The sequence below is a fragment of the Dipodomys spectabilis genome, unplaced genomic scaffold (genome assembly GCF_019054845.1).
Source record: "Dipodomys spectabilis isolate Male_0828 unplaced genomic scaffold, ASM1905484v1 ptg000108l, whole genome shotgun sequence".
Lineage (NCBI taxonomy): Eukaryota > Metazoa > Chordata > Mammalia > Rodentia > Heteromyidae > Dipodomys > Dipodomys spectabilis.
In genome coordinates this window covers 7,237,658-7,255,096 of record NW_024870785.1, presented here as the reverse complement: position 1 = coordinate 7,255,096, position 17,439 = coordinate 7,237,658, and the positions used below count along the sequence as shown (strand labels likewise).

Here is a 17,439-nt window from a genome sequence, read left to right as displayed (position 1 = left end):
GACCCACATGCATCGAGGACCCCCGAAGGAGAGACTGCAGGAGGAGAATGGGGGAGGGAGACCTCAGACTCACTACAGTGCTGGCAGTTAGACTAAAAGGGATGCAGAGAGACAAAATTGCCCAGTAGAGGAGTCCCATATCCTGCAAAACAAATGGGCACCAATGCCCCATGGAGTTGATCATGGGCTTGGAGAAACCCTGACCTCCAGAGAAACAGGATGGAGAAGCCTAAAGGCAGCGTCTAGACTCTCAATCCAACCTACTGTGTCTAGCACTAGAACTTTTAAGCAGTCATGTTCTGGGTTTCCATCCACTGTGTTTAAAGCAATGTCGTCTCTGGAATTATTCTTTGCTGTGACTTAATTATGTGTATAAAGTTATATTTAGCTATGGAACACTCAGAGCAGATAACAAGTTAGTTAACCCACCAACACCAGCCTCTTCTCCTAAGTGTGTTTTTGCTCCTACTGGTGAAGATTGAATTTTCTCATAGAAATCAATCAATGACAAACTTTTATTTGGAAAATAGAAGTCTATTATTTCATGATTTCATTATTTCAAGTCTATTATTTGATGATTTCCAAAAAGTCAAAGCCGTCTTGAGCTGCCCATACAGTGGCTGTTTAAAGTACTGAGGTCCTCAAATCCAGCAAGAAACTCCTTACAGGGTTAGGTTCTGAGTCCTTTGTGCCATTTGGGTCATTCAATGACTGGATTTAGGCCCAGAAGCCATCCAAAGAGAACCAGCATCGAGCCATTCTTAACTCATACCCAGATGAAACAACTTCCGCAGGAAGGCTGGTCCTCCCCAGTATCCCCTGTAAAAAATAATAGAAGTTATTGGAGACAAAAGAAACTAGATGACTTCAGCCAGAAAGATATTAAAGGTGAAGCCAGGAATTATACTAAGATTTGCTAGCAAGGTAGCGAGAGCCCGTACAGCCTGCTTTGCATCTTAGCTTGAACACTGACTCCTCCATGAATCCAGACCACTCAGCAAACCTGTAGAAAGCATCTGCCATGTTTAAATTGCTCCTTTCCTTCACTTGTTCATCAATTCCAGGGAGGTCAGAGATTCTCAATTTCAGCTATTGGCATTCTGGACCAGGTACTTCTTTATTCTGATGGCTGTCCTGTGCACTGCAGTAAGTTTAGCACTATCTCTTGTTTCTGCTCACTAGATGCCAAGAGTTTCACTCCAACTGTAAGAACCAAACTGTCTCCAAATATTGCCAAGTGTCCTCTTGGGGGCAAAACTATCCTTGATTGAGGAACACTGGCATAGATATCCTGAATCAATCAACCTCATGTAATTTATTTTTTTCTTTCTATCCTCTCTCTCTGTCTGTCTCTCTGTGTCTGTGTCTGTCTCTCTGTCTCTCTCTCTCCATCTCCCCGCCCCCTCTCAGTGATGATCCTGGTGCTTAAACTCAGGGTCTGAGCTCTGTCCCTGAGCTTCTTTTTGCTCAAGGCTAATGCTCTCCCACTTGAGCCACAGTACCACTTCCAGCTTTTTCTAAGTAGATAAGAGTCTCATAGACTTCCCTGCCTGGGCTAGCTTCAAACCACGATTCTCAGATCTCAGCCTCCTGAGTAGCTAGGACTACAGGTGTAAGGCACCAGCACACAGCACACAGCTAACTCGTGTAACTTGAGTAGAAAGATCACTGTTTTGTTTTGTTTTGTAACAAAGAGGAATTACTCATTTATATTACTCTATCTATACAGTGCCTACTATCACCTAGCCCTGTATGTATCAGCTCAGCCTCCATCTTAGAAGGCAGGCAATATTACTTTCCTTACTTCCCTTTTGCAGAAAATGAAATGGAGAGAGCTGAAGTAACTTACCCTAGAACACACAGCTAGTCAATGGTAAAAGCATGATTCAGACACAGGTCAGATTCCAAAGCCTGCTTGTGGTTATTTCTATTTTTTTCCCTGAATAAAGTCAAAGCAACTATAAAATCACAGATGAGAAAGTACTTGATATGGGGAAAATATGTATTTTATTATTATTAATAATATTTATCCAACAGCAAAAGAGAGCCAGAACATGCTAAGCAGAAGATTTAATCACTGCTAATAATGTAAAGAAGAAGCTACACCCCTTGTACGTGGTAGATTGCCACAACTTTTTCTTTACCCAGGGCAGCCCTCTTTCCTAAGTGTGACTGAGGCTTGGCATCCTTTCAGAGCGCCAGTCATCAACTCATAATAAAATAGCACGTAATTGGAACCCATTAGCAAATGTTGCTTTAGGTGGAAGCTGGAAGGCTCCTGGAAACAATCACACCTGCACAACTTTGTGCAATGCAGTAAAAGGTGCATCCTCTACACCAGGACAGGTGATACACTCACCTGAGCATCACATTCCAATACAGGAAAGGCATCAGGTCAGCCTTCATGAAGAACATCGAAAGTCGCTCTTTGCTTTGATCGAAGGGGAAAGTTTCCATTGGCTGAGCTCTGTAGTCAAACTCCGCCAGAATCACACGGTTGTAGCCAGTCACCAGTGGACATGATGTGTAGCCATCATACTAAAATTGTAAGAAAGACTGAGCTGGGAAGAAGCTTTTGTCGTTGTTGTATACAGACAGTTCAGAATTTATTTTTTTCTGAAGTTATACTTTTTTGCATATACTAACATTTTATACTTAAAAATTGTAAATTATGCCAGATACTGGTGGCTCACACCTATACCTAGCTACTTGGTAGGCTGAGATCTGAGGATCGCGGTTCAAAACCAGCCTGGACAAGGAAAGTCCGTGAGGCTCTCATCTCAATTAACCATCAAAAAACCAGAAATGGCGCTATGGCTCAAGTGGTAGAGCACTAACCTTGAGCTGAAGAGCTCAAGGACAGCACCCAGACCCAGAGTTCAAGCCCCACACAGACAAAAAAGAAAAAAAAAAAGATATAAATTGTGTCAGCCAACCGCAGTGGCTTACAGCTATAATCCTAGCTACTCAGGAGGCTGAGATCTGAGAATCATTGTTCAAAGTCAACACAGAGAGACAAATGCTAGCTCTTATCCCCAATAAACCAGAAAAAATGCCAGAAATGGAGGTGTGTCTTGAGTAGTAGAACATCAGCCTTCAGCACAAAAGCCAAGGAATACTGCAATGCTCTGAGTTCACACACACACACACACACACAAACACACACAAGAAAATATAAAAAACTTTGTCATGAAAAAATGGCATAAAAGGCTAAAATCAAAATCCTCATATTGGATAAACTAGTGAAATTAGTTTCTACCAAAAACTGTGGGAGAACACTACCTTCACACAGCTTGGGAGGTGGTAATTCTTACTAGGCATACAAACCTTCTTCTTTGGTGTTTGATTCTTCATAATTTGAGAAATTGTTCTGTCGAGTATTCCTGACTGGGCAGCTATAAGAGAAATAGAAAAGTCAGAGAAAAAAACAAAGCACATTTAGCTTCTCCATGAAAATAGATTTACAAACAACTTTGGTATAAACATGTAAGGAAGACTCCATTCCTCCATCCTTCCTCTAGATTGTAAGTAGAACAATACTCTTCTTACAACTTGAAGATCTGACTCCAGGAGTACTTCAATTTATCAAAGGCCCACAAAAATGTTTCTCTTGGTTTGAATTGAAAGAGCCAACTCTCTCCAATAGGCTGTAAGGATGGCCCTACCTCAACACATTTCCTGTCTTCTTGGGGACTGATGACATCAATTTGTCTGGGTTCCCAGTAGTTTAAGGTCATCCTGACATTTCTGTGTTGCTGTTTGCAGGCAACCTAGGTTGGTGGCCTTAGATTTTCTTTTTGTTTCTTTCTTTTTTTTTTTTTTTTTTTGGTCATGGGGCTTGAACTCTGGGCCTGGGTTCTGTCCCTCAGCTCTTCAGCTCAAGGTGAGCACTCTACCACTTGAGCCACAGCACCACTTCTGGTTTTCTGGTGGTTAATTGGAGTCTCACGAACTTTCCTGCCCGGGCTGGCTTTGAACCACAATCCTCAGATCTCAGCCTTCTGAGAAGCTAGGATTACAGGTGTAAGTCATCTGCTCCCGGCTTAGATTTTCCAATCAGGCACAACACGGCTTGACTGTCTAAGACACTGCTCTGGTTGAAGCTGGAGTAGACAGATATAGATATGTGTCTACATTAGTCTTTCCAGATTGTATATGCTTGCTTTTTTCAATGGCAGAGTGGAGACACTGTCTTTTTAACTAAGAAAATGTCCAAACTTTGTCATTCTTGTTGCAACCATCCCATCACACGTGCTACTTGTTCTCAGAATATTTTTAGAGCAGACATCCTAACTACTCACCTGCAAATATTCCTTGTGTACACCTCTGATGTATAAAAAGTGTTTATAATGCAAGCACAGTAGGATTTTCACATGGAAAAACATTAGCAAGAATTCCTGATATCAACTAATCCCAACCTTTGTTCAATTTTGACTAGTGAAGAGTATCCTTTTAAAGCTATAAGCAGTTTGTGGCTCTAGAGATAGATCTCTAGATCTACTTTTGAGAGAAAATAAGTTATTTTTATACTAAAAAGTGTTCATCCAAGAATAATCCCCAAAATCGGGGTCATAAAAGTTTTCCTGCAAAGAAAACTTTTAGGCCTTGTGGGTCAAGAGGCCTAAAACCAAAGATATTATATAACAAGAGTTAAAAAATCCATTAAAAAAATCTTATTGCTAGAATGCCAAGTATGATAATATTCTGTAATGTAGTTTTACTAGTTCTCATTAATAGAATAAGGGAATCTTTATAGAATGAGGACAGTTTCTAGAATGAGAACTAGTCTCCTATCATTGAACTGATGATGAATATTAATCTGTAGAAAGCATTCTGTAGTCAGCTGCAAAAAAAAAGGCAGTATACTACATTTTAGCTTGAACTATAGTTGGCTGACACTCAAATCAGAAAAGCAATGAGGTTTATTTGTTTTGTTTTTATTTTCTAGAATGAAGAAGCTCCAAAAAGTAAGGGATAGCTAGATCTGCTTACAACTATTAAATGACTGTCTTTTCTGTGGGCAAAGTAATATCTCCAAAGATCATGCTTCCCTGGAGAAAATTTTATTCATCTTTGAGGCCACACAACTGAGGGATCTGCACTGAGAGGATCTGAGGATCTGCCCAGGGCATCAAGGTCAACGGAAAAGGAAAGAAGCTGACCAGGGGCACCAATGCTGAGAGGGTGGGCCTGTGAGCCTAGGAAGCCGTCCTCAATGCCCAGCTTGAAAGTGTGCATGTGTACAAGCCAACATGAGTCATGTTTCTTTCCTGTGTGATAATCCTCTTCTATTATGCTCAGGCCTTCAGCAAACTCTGATAAATGCCACTTCCTGTCTTGGCTGTACTGTGGGCAATTAAGGGAAAATCCTGGCACAGAAACAAGCAAAGAAAGAAGCCTGAGCTACAGGAAAGCCACATTCAACACAGTAAGACAGGATCTCACTCGCAGTTGCTTAGTAGTCTGGACAGAGGGTGGGAGGCAAGTAAACCCAAGGAGGGAAGTATGGAATAAGAGTGGGCGCTGCTTAAGAACACAACACATTCTAACGCATTTATAAGATTATTTCTTTGTTGCTTTGTATGTCCCTCCCCCACAGTGTAACCCCCGCTTTCACTATATTTGATGTCAGTATAACATGTGGAGGAGATGGGGACAAACAAGTCGTTTAAGGATTCAGGTGGACCTGTTGCAACAATGAGAAGTACAAAAAGTCATGTCAAAACCAGCTTTACAATGTCGGGGGGGGGGGGGGGGGGGGGGCGGGGGGGGGGGAGGGGGTATGATTGGGTGGGAGGGAGGGGGGAGGCTGGGAAGGGAGGTGAAGGGTAAACAAAGGAGGAGGCTGCAATGCTTGGTAAGAAATGTATGCATTATCCTGCCCATGTAATTGTAACCCCTCTGTACAGTATGTTCTCAAATAAAATAAAATTAAAAAAAAAAAAAAAAAAAAAAAGAACACAACACAAATGTAGTAAGAAATGCAGATTTGTCTGGGGAAACCTAGAACAATAGGTATTTAGACATTAAAAAATGAGTAAATAGATATCCACACATTGGAATGACAAAGAACGTTCTCTACAGTACTGTTTGAAATAAAATGAGTGCAAATGAAGTAAACTGAGAGTGGACTGTTTTAGTAATTCTAGGGCAATCATTTAATAGACTAGATGCTAAAACACAGATGTAAAAACCAGCAAGTATGTGCTCTACCTGGTTGGGGATGAGAGGCAGGTCTTGGAGCAAGACTTTTCACCTAACTTTTTGCTTAATCATATGGAATATTACCTATCTCAAACAGGAATATTATCTATCTCAAACACTGAATGAAATGTTTGTTCACTGGAAGAGACTAAAAGCTGGATAAGCAGGGCCTCATAGCACAGGCATTTCTACCACAGAAATGGAGTAGGCTTACATTAAGTGAATATCAACTCAAATTACGGCATCTCAGACTATTGTATATTACAAAGAGAAAAGGTGTCCTCTTCTGGGGGGGGGGGGGCGGAGAAGGAGGAGACCGTGAACACCAACGATGAAATCCAGCTTTACCAAAGACAAGATAAATTTGACAGGACAAGCCCTGAGGTACTTCCATTGGAGGTATGTAAGTCTCAAGTATCAAAATTCTTGCCGAAACATTTAACTTAAATACAGCCATAAGAAAACATCTGGACAATTCTAAATTGTGAAATGACCTACAAAATAATACAACCTTGAGTTTTAAATGCCCATGTCTGTTAGACATAGTGATAAATGCCCATAATACCAGAACTCAGGAGAGAAAGGGAAGAAAGTTCAGGATTCAAAGCCAGCCTGAGATACATAGAGAGAACTTTTTCAACAAACAACAACAATACAAGACAAATGTTATGAATGAAAAAAATGGCAGTTTCATGAAATACCTGGTCTAGAATGAAAGAAACCAAAACCCAAGCATGGTGGTTCAAGCCTGTAATTCCAACTACTCAGGAGGCTGAGATAGAAGGATCATGGTTTGCAGCCAGCTTAGGCAAATGACAGCAAGACCCTACCTCAAAGTCAAGCCTGATGTGATGGTACACACTTGTCATCTCAAGTACTCCAAAAGAGGAGGAAGTAAGAAAACTGAGGACCCAGTTCAGCCCAAGGAAAAGCATGAGACCCTATCAAGAAAACAAACTAAAAGTAAAAATTACCAGATATATGGCTCCAGTGGTAGAATACTTGCCTAGCAAGTATGAGTCCCTAAATTCAATCCTCAGTTCTACACAAGTGTGTGAGCACACATGCGTGCACACACACACACACACAGATTAGAGTCATAACCAATTTAGTGTGTGTTGTGTCAGGCTGGTGGATTTAAAGCCAGTGGGGTGCCACAAACAATGTTTTCAGGAAAATTCAAACTGGATAGTACACTGGATTTTTTTTAATGCAATGTTAAATGTCTTGGGCTTGATAGGGATCCTACAGGAAAGGAAGGAAATGTCCTTTCTACCTCAGAGAAATAGGCTAAAAAGCTAAGTGAAACATTACTTTCATTCAATAACTCAGCCAAAAAGTACACACAAAGTGATGGAGCAAATATCACAAGATATTAACAATTGGTTAAGAGCCAAAAGACACATGTGTATTTCTTGTACTCTTTTCCAAGCTTTTCTTTGAGAGTTTTGAAATTAATAATGAAAACTACCAGCTGGGTGCCAATGGCTGATGCCCATAATCCTACCTACCCAGGAGGCTGAAAGATGAAGATCATGGTTCAAAGCTAGCCTAGACAGGGAAGTCCATGAGTCTCTTGCATCCAGTTAATCAAAATGTCAGAATTGGAGCTGTGGCTCAAATAGTAGAATATTGGCTCTAAGCAAAAAAAGGTCAAAGGACAGCACCCAGGCTCTGAGTTCAAGCCCCAAGACCATCACAAAAAAAAAGACTTTTAAAAAATGAAAAGTAGATTTCCAAGAAAAGTCTCTCTTAATGTTGAAATAGTGAAAGTAACATAACATGTCCTGCACGTATCTAATTCCCACAAAGCACAACACTACCCATCAGCAGGAAGGTCCACATTTCACAGCATCCAAAGACAATTCCTGTCTGCAGAGAACAGAATCTAAAAGGCAATTCTCCCCATCACTGCTAGTGCAGAACAGCAAGGTAAAGAATTTCGTTTTCCAGACTGAGATCTTAATCATGTACCAATCAGGCCATGCTCCACTGTATTTGTCTCAACAGAACAATTTTCTACTCTGCAAACTTCCATTGACTTGCATGCATTTTATGGAAAAACAAATGTTTCCCTTGTTTTTTTAGGTGTTTCAAGCCTAAGAAAAACAACCAACTTGCCTGGCACAAGGGCTATGAATACTAGCGACAAAAGCTTGGCATTGTGAAAAGTAGCAGAATTCCAGAGGGCTCGGTGAAATGCCCTCTTTCTGTTGCCCCCTGCCCTGACACCAAGCCCTGGGGACCAGAAAAAGCAGACATGATCATGGGGGTGGGGAAAAGTATTCAAAAGATAATTCTTCGTACAATATTGGGTTCGTTGACAACTTGCTTCTGTCTCAGGCAGGTCAGAGTCATATTTGCCACAAAAGTTTTTTCCCATTACTAATGGGATGTTGTTCAAAACAAACTTTGGTTGCTGCTAGGATGGTACCTTAGGAAGACATCAGTTGGAAAGAAAGGGAAGCGGAGCTGGGTGTCCTACCTACTGCAGCAGCGGTCTTCGACGTGGGGAGGTTGGTGCAGTCCCCGATCCCAAACACATTCGGGTATTTCTTGTGCTGAAGAGTATCTTTGTCTACATCTACCCAGCCAGCAGCATCAGCCACAGGACTCCTCTTGAGGACGTCAGGAGAACTCATTGGTGGTGTGACATGAAGCATTTCATACTACACAAAAGAGCACCCAAATTTATATCTTTTCAATATTCATATATCCTATAGCTTTTCCCACACCATTCTTACTCTATGTACTCTATTTTGGCTGCATGGAGCACTATGAAATTAGTGCTTAGACCCTGTCCAACACCTTACATGGAGAATGGTGATAAACTAAACAGCTGTCAGCCTCTGGATTGACCCGATCTCCCTGAGCCCACGTGAGCTCCTAAGACAATGAGGACCTCGAGGCTTTACAGTAGAGCTCACTAATACTCTGAAAGAATCCATTGATGTTTCTATTATTACTAAATTTAAGGAGTGATATAGCTTGGTTCCTCTGTCTCTGATCCTTAGCTGCCAACTTGTAATGTCTGGTACTTCCCTTTTATTCCAGAAGGAAGTACTCAGAGTTTCTGAAACTTGTAAATGGCATGTATCATGGCTGGTAAGCAAGCAACATTTCCAAATATAGATCATCATTACAAAACACATAAAGAAAAGTGCCAAATCATCCATTTAAAATGAAAAACAAAATTTGCCAGTCTTGGGGGTTGAACTCAGGGCCTGGGCACTGTCCCCAAGCTTCTTTTTGTTCAAGGCTAGCACTCTACCACTTGACCCAGAGTACCACTTCCAGCTTTTTCGGTTTATGTGGTACTGAAGAATCGAACCCAGGGCTTCATGCATGGTAGGCAAGCACTCTACCACTAAGCCACCTTCCCAGCCCTAAAATGAACATTTTTTAAGGATGATATGAATGGGTGTGACTCAAGTGGGAAAGCCCCTGCCTAGCAAGTGCAAGACCATGACTTCAAGTGCCAGCAGAAAATGAAAATGAGAAGAAAATTATCTAGCACTGTGGAGAAGTAGAAAGGGGGCTCAGTACCGGTTTTGCTAAGAAAAGCAGAGGGGAAAGGTATTTTTTTCCAGTCTTAAATTGTTCTTTTTAACTCCCATCTTCAGTCTGCAATCCAAACCCATTAATCAAAATCTCTGTTGGGGAGACCCAGACATCAGGGCATTTTAAAAGTGACTCCAACACAGAGAGGTTTGACAGCCACTGCTTGAAGGCCTTTGATGATGTTTTTTAAAATTCAGTTTTCGAGAGTGGAAATCAAAGAATATCTTCCTTGGAATTCTACAGTTCAAACCTCGCAAAAAAGCAATAAGCATTCACTTATCCAAGTCTTACCTACAACCTCAACTATCCAGAAAACAACTGAGAACCAAAGGAAAAGGAAACAAATCACATAGTAATTCCCTACACTCGAGCTAACACATACTTTGCTCACAAAAAGTATGTTCTAGACCCTCATTCACAGCCAATTCACTTTCACCTTACATACAATTTAACAAGTTCAGCTCTACAGTTTTCTAGCCAATAAAAAAGTAAAAACTGCAATTTAAAAGAAGCTAGAGGTGGGCTGGGAAGGGCTCAGTGGTAGAATGCTTGCTTCATATGTATAAGGCCCTGGGTTCAATTCCTTGGCGCCACCTAAGCAGAAAAAGCCGGAAGTGGCCCTGTGGCTCAAGTAGTAGAGTGCTAGTCTTGAGCTGAAGAGCTGAGGGACAGCGCGCAAGCCCAGAGTTCAGGCCCTACGACCAGCCCGCCCCCCTCCCCCAAAAAAAAGAAGAAGAAGAAGAAGAAGCAGAGCTGAAGGGACCTTTCCAAAGTCACAACTTCCTAGCAGGTGGAAAACTGGAAATTAATTTTTTAAGACCCACATAGAGGGGGGCTGGGAGGGTGGCTCAGTAGTAGAGTGCTTGCCTTGCATGCGTGAGGCCCTGGGTTCAATTCCTCAGCAGCACATAAGCAGAAAAGCTGGAAGTGGCGCTGTGGCTCAAGTGGTAGAGTGCTAGCCTAGAGCTGAAGATCTGAGGGACAGCGCCCAGGCCCAGAACTCAGGCCCCATGACAGGCAAAAAAAAAAAAAAAACACATAGAGGGGAAAAAAATCCTTTGTAAAATGATCACTAACATATACAAATTCAGGATGATCAAATGTCACAGGAACACATGAGCCAGAAGGGGCTCCTACTAACCAAATTTGAGACAATTTGAATACCAACATTATTAAAGCATAATGTTAAGGTATAATACACTTCTGGGAAAAAATTAAATTCATGAGTTCAAACCAGTTTCTAATTAATTTAACAGCAACAAAAAAAAAAAACAGCAAAGAGTTACTACTGACAAAATGCCAAGTTCTAATGGTAAATGTGGGTATAATTGTAGAGCTAGAAAAATCACTTTGCAACTGCATTAGTAAAAGTAAGATTAGGTAAGAATCATGAATGGATGCCAAGTATATGGAGAGATTTCAAATAGTAGGATGTTTGTATGGTCTTAAAATATATCCCCCATGGACTTTTTTTATTAATGAGAGAAAATGAACCATATCTTGGACTATATCTTGACTAATGATCAAAATGAACATCATCAACAATGAACTAATGAACATTATGTATGTGCAAATGTGATTCCTAGAAGAACACATTACTTATGCAAATTGTCCAGTCTAGAAGTATAGCCTAAAACTAATCACTAGCAAACAGACAATCCCAAAATGAAGAACATTCTTTTTTTTTAAGTGATGGAAGGACAGTTGTATAGTTACAAATGTCAATATGATAGAAGAAAAAAAAAAGTCTGTACAAACATCCCAGACTAAAGGAACCTAAAGAGATACCACAATTAAATGCACTTGTTGACTCTAGGCTGTATCCTAAGTGGCGCTGTGGCTCAAGTGGTAGAGCACTCACCTTGAGCTGAAGAGCTGAGGGACAGTGCCCACACCCAGAGTTCAAGCCCCATGACCAACAAAAAAAAAAAAAAATTAGATTGTAGCCTATACTGAAGAGGAGGAAATGACACAAATGTTGTTTAGTCAATCAACAAAATGGTATACAAACAATAAAATATTGTATATGTGCTGAATTAACTGAGCTGATAAATATTGTGGTTTTATAGGAAAATAACCATCTTTAAAAGTTTATCACAAAGTCTTTAGGAATAAAGATGAACAACATTTGATGCATACAATTTCTCTTTGAGAAAAATGGTAAGAATAGAAACATACATGAAAGCATATAAATAGAGACCAAATGATAAAGCTAAGCAAATTGTATACAATTCTATATGTGAATCTAGGGTCTACTCAGTTTTCATTGTACTATTTCTCTAAGTTTGAGGTTATTTCTAAATATTTTAGTTAAGTATAGACCTGAGTTAGTGACATTTTTAATGATATTTAATGGTGCTCCATTTAAGAAAGGAACGGTGTGTACAATCAATTTGAGAAAGAACTTGAGCTAGAAAGTGTTAAATTTGACGTTTTGATGTTTAGAAGGCTGATCTCCAGTTCACCTAAAATCTTCTTTTTCTTAAATGCTTTATCCTTAAATGCTCAATGAGTAAGATGTAGGAGTGTGAGGCTTGCTCACTGCCAACACCGTTGCCAGAATGGTGTAAAGTAGTATTCCTCTCCAGATGTCCTGCATTTTGTTCTTAATTGTCCTGCCTCTATAAAAGTACTATTCCCACTTCATGGAAGAAGAAACAGAGACACATAAAGGCCCAGCCCATACAACAAAGGTCAGATCTTTCCAAGGAAGGTATTGCTCTACCAGATCCTTAAGAAAGACTTCCTGCCGGGCGCCAGTGGCTCACGCTTGTAATCCTAGCTACTCAGGAGGCTGAGATCTGAGGATCACAGTTCAAAGCCAGCCTGGGCAGGAAATCCTGTGAGACTCATCTCCAATAAACCACTAGAAAACCAGAAGTGGCACTGTGCCTCAAGCAATAAAGCGCTTGCCTTGAGCTGAAGAGTGCAGGGACATCGCCCAAGCCCAGAGTTCAAGCCCCATAACCAACAAAAAAAAGGAAGAGAGAGAGAGAGAGAGAGACAGAGACAGAGACAGAGAGACAGAAAGGAAAGAAAGAAGGAAAGAAAGAAAGAAGGAAAGAAAGAAAGACAGACTTTCAAGGATGAAAGATGTTCAAAGACAGCCTTGTCCAATGCCTCTGTGTCACAGGTGAAAGACACCTCTGGTTACTTTTCTCATTTGTTTAGTCAGTCGTGGGGCTTGAACTCTGGGCCTGGGTGCTGTCTCTCACCTCTTCAGCTCAAGGAGAGTGCTCTACCAGTTGAGTCACAGTGCCATTTCCAGTTTTCTGGTGGTTAACTGCAGGTGAAGAGTCTCACGGACTTTCCTGCCGGGGCTGGCTTTGAACACTGATCCTCAGATCTCAGCCTCCTCAGTAGCTAGGATTACAGGCGTGAGCCACTGGCACCCGACAGCCTCTGGTTACTCTTGAGCTCCCCATAGCGTTGCTTCTTGCTTACAAGCACAAGTTGAGACAATCACCAGATCCTGCTTTTGAAGAGTCCTCCTCCAACTCCCTAGGCAATAACGAAGTATGTTCATTGTGAAGTATGTTTAGCTTCATGCACAAGCATGTGAGCCCCCTCGCCTCCGCCTTCCATCTTGCTCTCCCCCACACATTTTGGTCTACCATCTCACCCAATCACTGCCCTCAGGTGCTCACTGCAACCAGCCTTTCTCAGGAAGCAAGGGTCGTGGTCGGAGAAGTGGTACCACAGCATCTATAGCCCAGTGTAGCAGACAAAGCCTCAGGCAGAGAGTTTAACTGTGACACTCACTGAAATCACTTGGGTCTCTCCAGGTTTGTCCAGGTTCTCAAAAACAGCCTCTTGCTTATCAGCTCGAACTTCGATGAGGTTTTGCTTGAAGTTAACAGTGATGTTCCTCTCTTGGATAATCTCCTGAAGGGCATCTGCGTATTTCTTAACCCCAAAAATCACTCCCAGAGAACTATTGAAGATGATATTGGCTTTGGATCGCTTCCCAGTCTGAGCAAAAGGAAAGAAGAAAACAACTACCACCAGAGCAATATGCCAGCCATCTCCTTTTTAACCCAGGTACAAATTAAGACACCTGTCCCCCAGAAGACCTTGCCAGCAATTTGCATTGCTGGCAGTGGGTGCTTTGTAGCCCACTATGGTGCGGTGATGTGTGTATCGGTCCAATGCCTCCTTATTTGGAGATGGAAATGGCCACTGCTTAGTCAAAGCCAAAAGGTGAAGACTAAGTCTAGGTTAAGAAAGATTAGACCGCCAACTATTTATTCATAGACCTGTTCACCCAATATATATTTAATGAGGCCTAGAGCTGGTCAGATTCTATTCTAGGCACTGGTGAAGTTCCTGTCCCCTTGGTGTTTGTTCTCGTGTTTGGAACTGGCTAGTACTCTCCCACATGCTAAGACGCTGTGGCACCTGAGAGAACCTTCCTCTCCAGCCATTCAAGACTCGGGAGAAACGAATTATACCAAGGGAATTAATGCTCAGAATGGAGGAAACAGCCGGTCTTCCACTCTTTCCTTTATTCTGTTCGTTTTAGGCCTTGCTTGCCTGAATCTCAACACGAGAAGTCTTAAAATGTTTGTGTAAGCCCCCTGTCCCCCGAATCCAGAACTTTTCTCAGAGACAGAAATGATCAGTAAAATTGTCTCCTCAATCACCACCCGACAGGGCTGTTGTGATTTACGGAACTCCAGTGAGGTGTTGGCAGCTGCCTGGCCACAACCATCCATTTAACAATTCTTCAGTTTCATCTTTCTCGCTGTTTCTCTCCTTTACAGAATCACAGGCTCCTTCAAGCCCTAGCAGCGTCTCTAGTCAAACAAGGATTTGATAAATAAAATGCCACCTCTTAAGAAGGGAAGGTAAAATCTCACAGCAAGTGGACCTTGTCTGCAGACACAGGCAGTTTGGGGAAAGTTGAGCAGAAAATGCCTTGTGAAAAATGGCTTCCCTAAAGCTCTCTTTCCATAGAGCTTTGAAGTTCTATGTCAACACTGTGTCTACATTTCAAACTGGCATTTTGCCTGTATTTGCGTGTGTGTGTGCATGCATGTGTGTTTGTATGTGTGTGTATGTGTGTGTATCATAACCAAGAAAATATATGTGACTTTGAACTTGATTGGAAGCAATTAAGGATAGTATTGTATATAAAAGTAAACAATGAGCAATTAATTATCTAACTATAAAGTATTTAAACACTCTCCAACATATCCCCCCAGCAGATTTTTAGTGTATCTTTAAAAACTATGTCACAAGGACTATTTAATAACATGCAATACATTTAAATTCTCTTGTACATTATGATTGTGATCTTATTTTTTAAACTGTAGAAGGACATTTCAAATTGATGACAGCAGCTTTATTATAGGAGACACCTAATATATGCAATATAATAAAAATTTAGAAACAAAAAGCGTCTGTGATAGGGATGTCAATGAACTTCTATGTGGCCTCACACTATCCTAGAGAGGAGGCTTACCTTCCTGAAGTAGGCCTCTGCTAAATACATGATCTTCTGGGGGGCTCCAGCACACTTCACGGGGGTATTTGGGAAGGTAAAGACGGCATTGCCCTCTTTGAAGTCCTGCAGAGCTTTCCAGGTCTTCTCTACAGTTTTAACTGAATAATTAGACCCTATTTTGGGATGAGCAAAACCTTCAGGTAGGCCTTTAATCTGCAACCAAGCACAGAAAAACTTTTTTAAGCAACAGCACAGATGCCTTTCTTTGTCAAATATCCCCACGTTATTATTTCTCCCTGGAACTCACACAAAATGGAACAGGCAGGAGAATAAGAGTTCTGTCAAGCTGCTGAATGGGCCCAGTCCACAAAGATCTCTTCCCCACCCGCTCCGTGGCCTTGAGGCTGTGATTCAAATCAAGTTCCCTCCACCTTCAGAGTAAAGGCAAGGTGTCAATCACACTTCCTTTTAGGAGAACTATCTGCCTTACTTGGAAGGAAGAGGATAGGCTAGACCAAGAGCCACTCGTTTATACTGCCAATAATACCAAAACAAACTACTCTCTATCAGGTTGTACCAGATCCAAACTCTTGGTAAGTGCAGTAAAGTCATGTAATTAAAAGCATGGACTTTGGAGTCTCACAGAGCTAGCTTGTATCCTGGCTTTTCTACCTAATACTGTTGCGACTAGAAGGAATTATCTATTATTTCTAATCCTATAAGTCTCTAATTGTGGCTACCAGACCAACAACAGTTCCACTTGGAAACTTGCTAGAAATGCATATTTCCAAGCATCACTCTCAATTTACTGAATCAGAAACTGTATGTAGGTTCAGAAATTGCCCTCCAGCTGGGCACCAGTGACTCATGCATGTAATCCTAGTTACTTGAGGATTGGGAGGATTCAAAGCTAGTTTAGATTGGGAGGATTGCTATTCAAGGCCAGCCCAGACAGCAAAGTGCCCAATACCCTTTCTCAACCAACAGCTGGACATGGTAGAATACACCTGATATCCTAGCTACAATGAGAAGACTAAAATAGGTAGATTGAAGCCCCGATGCATACCAAGCAGGAAGTCAGACCATATGTCAAAAATAACCAGCACAAAAAAGGCTGGAGGCCTGACCCAGTGGTAGAGTGCCTAGCAAGTATAAGGCCCTGAGTTCACACCCCAGGACCAAGGAAGGAAGGAAGGAAGGAAAGAAGGAAGGAAGGAGGGAGGGAGGAAGAGAGGTTTCCTCCAGTTCACTGACACACACTGACAATTTGAGAATATCTGGAAAATGAGGATAAAATAGTGTACTTCATAGGACAGGAGCAAATGAGACTTAGGTAAAGGGATTGGGAAAATGATGTATGATCACAGTAAGAACTCTATGTTAATTACGGCCAGTAAGATTAACTAGACACTTATGCTAAATGTTAAAAGATGCAGAGAACATAATGAAGATGTCACAAATCAAATTAAATGTAAGCACCAATTCTCAGCAGAGCAGGTTCAACTCTAACATCAAGAAACAATTATCCATGGGGCTGGGAAGGTGGCTCAGTGTTACAGCGCTTGCCTTGCATGCCTGAGGCCCTGGGTTCGATTCCTCAGCACCACATAAGCAGAAAGAAAAAAAAAAAAGCCAGAAGTGGCGCTGTGGCTCAAGTGGTTGAATGCTAGCCTTGAGCTGAAGAGCTGAGGGACAGTGCCCAGGCCCAGAGTTCAGGCCCCACGACCGGACCCACCAAAAAAAAAAAAAAAAAGAAAAGAAAACAATTATCCGGGGCTGGGAGTGTGGCTTAGTGGTAGAGTGCTTGCCTAGTATGCATGAAACCCTGGGTTCAATTCCTCAGTACCACATAAACAGAAAAAAACAGAAGTGGTGCTGTGGCTCAGATAGTATAGTGCTAGCCTTGAAGAAAAGAAGCTCAGGGCCCAGGCTGGCAAAAGAAAGAAAAGAAAAGAAGGGAGAGGGAAGGAGGGAGGGAGGACAGGAGAGAGGACAGGAGGGAGGACAGGAGGGAGGGAGTTAAAGGAGTTAGGAACTTTATTACCACCGTGCGCAGGGACCGCTTCCTACCACCAGGAAAGTAAGAGAAAGGGTATGGTGTGTTTTTATAGGGGTAGTTTACATAGAGTTACATAGACAAGCCATGCAAGGCTTGCATATTATTTAATAATTTAATCATTTGCGTGGGACCACTTGGTGGTGGTCTTTAATTGGTGGTCTTAAGGCCC

The 17,439-nt window shown here is 41.6% G+C and overlaps 1 protein-coding gene across 2 annotated transcripts in view; it reads right to left on the bottom strand.

Moving 5' to 3' along the window:
• Positions 1-497: 497 nt before the first annotated feature.
• Sqor (sulfide quinone oxidoreductase) overlaps positions 498-17,439 on the bottom strand; it is a 43,787-nt gene continuing 26,845 nt past the window's right edge. For both annotated transcript variants that reach the window (XM_042687950.1, XM_042687951.1), the window contains exons 5-10: positions 15,230-15,424; positions 13,528-13,737; positions 8,690-8,873; positions 3,328-3,395; positions 2,360-2,538; positions 498-819 (exon numbers count right to left, since the gene is read on the bottom strand). In XM_042687950.1, coding sequence (XP_042543884.1) covers positions 762-819; positions 2,360-2,538; positions 3,328-3,395; positions 8,690-8,873; positions 13,528-13,737; positions 15,230-15,424 — 894 coding nt within the window. In that variant the 3' untranslated portion in view covers positions 498-761. The remainder of the gene's footprint in view (positions 820-2,359; positions 2,539-3,327; positions 3,396-8,689; positions 8,874-13,527; positions 13,738-15,229; positions 15,425-17,439) is intronic.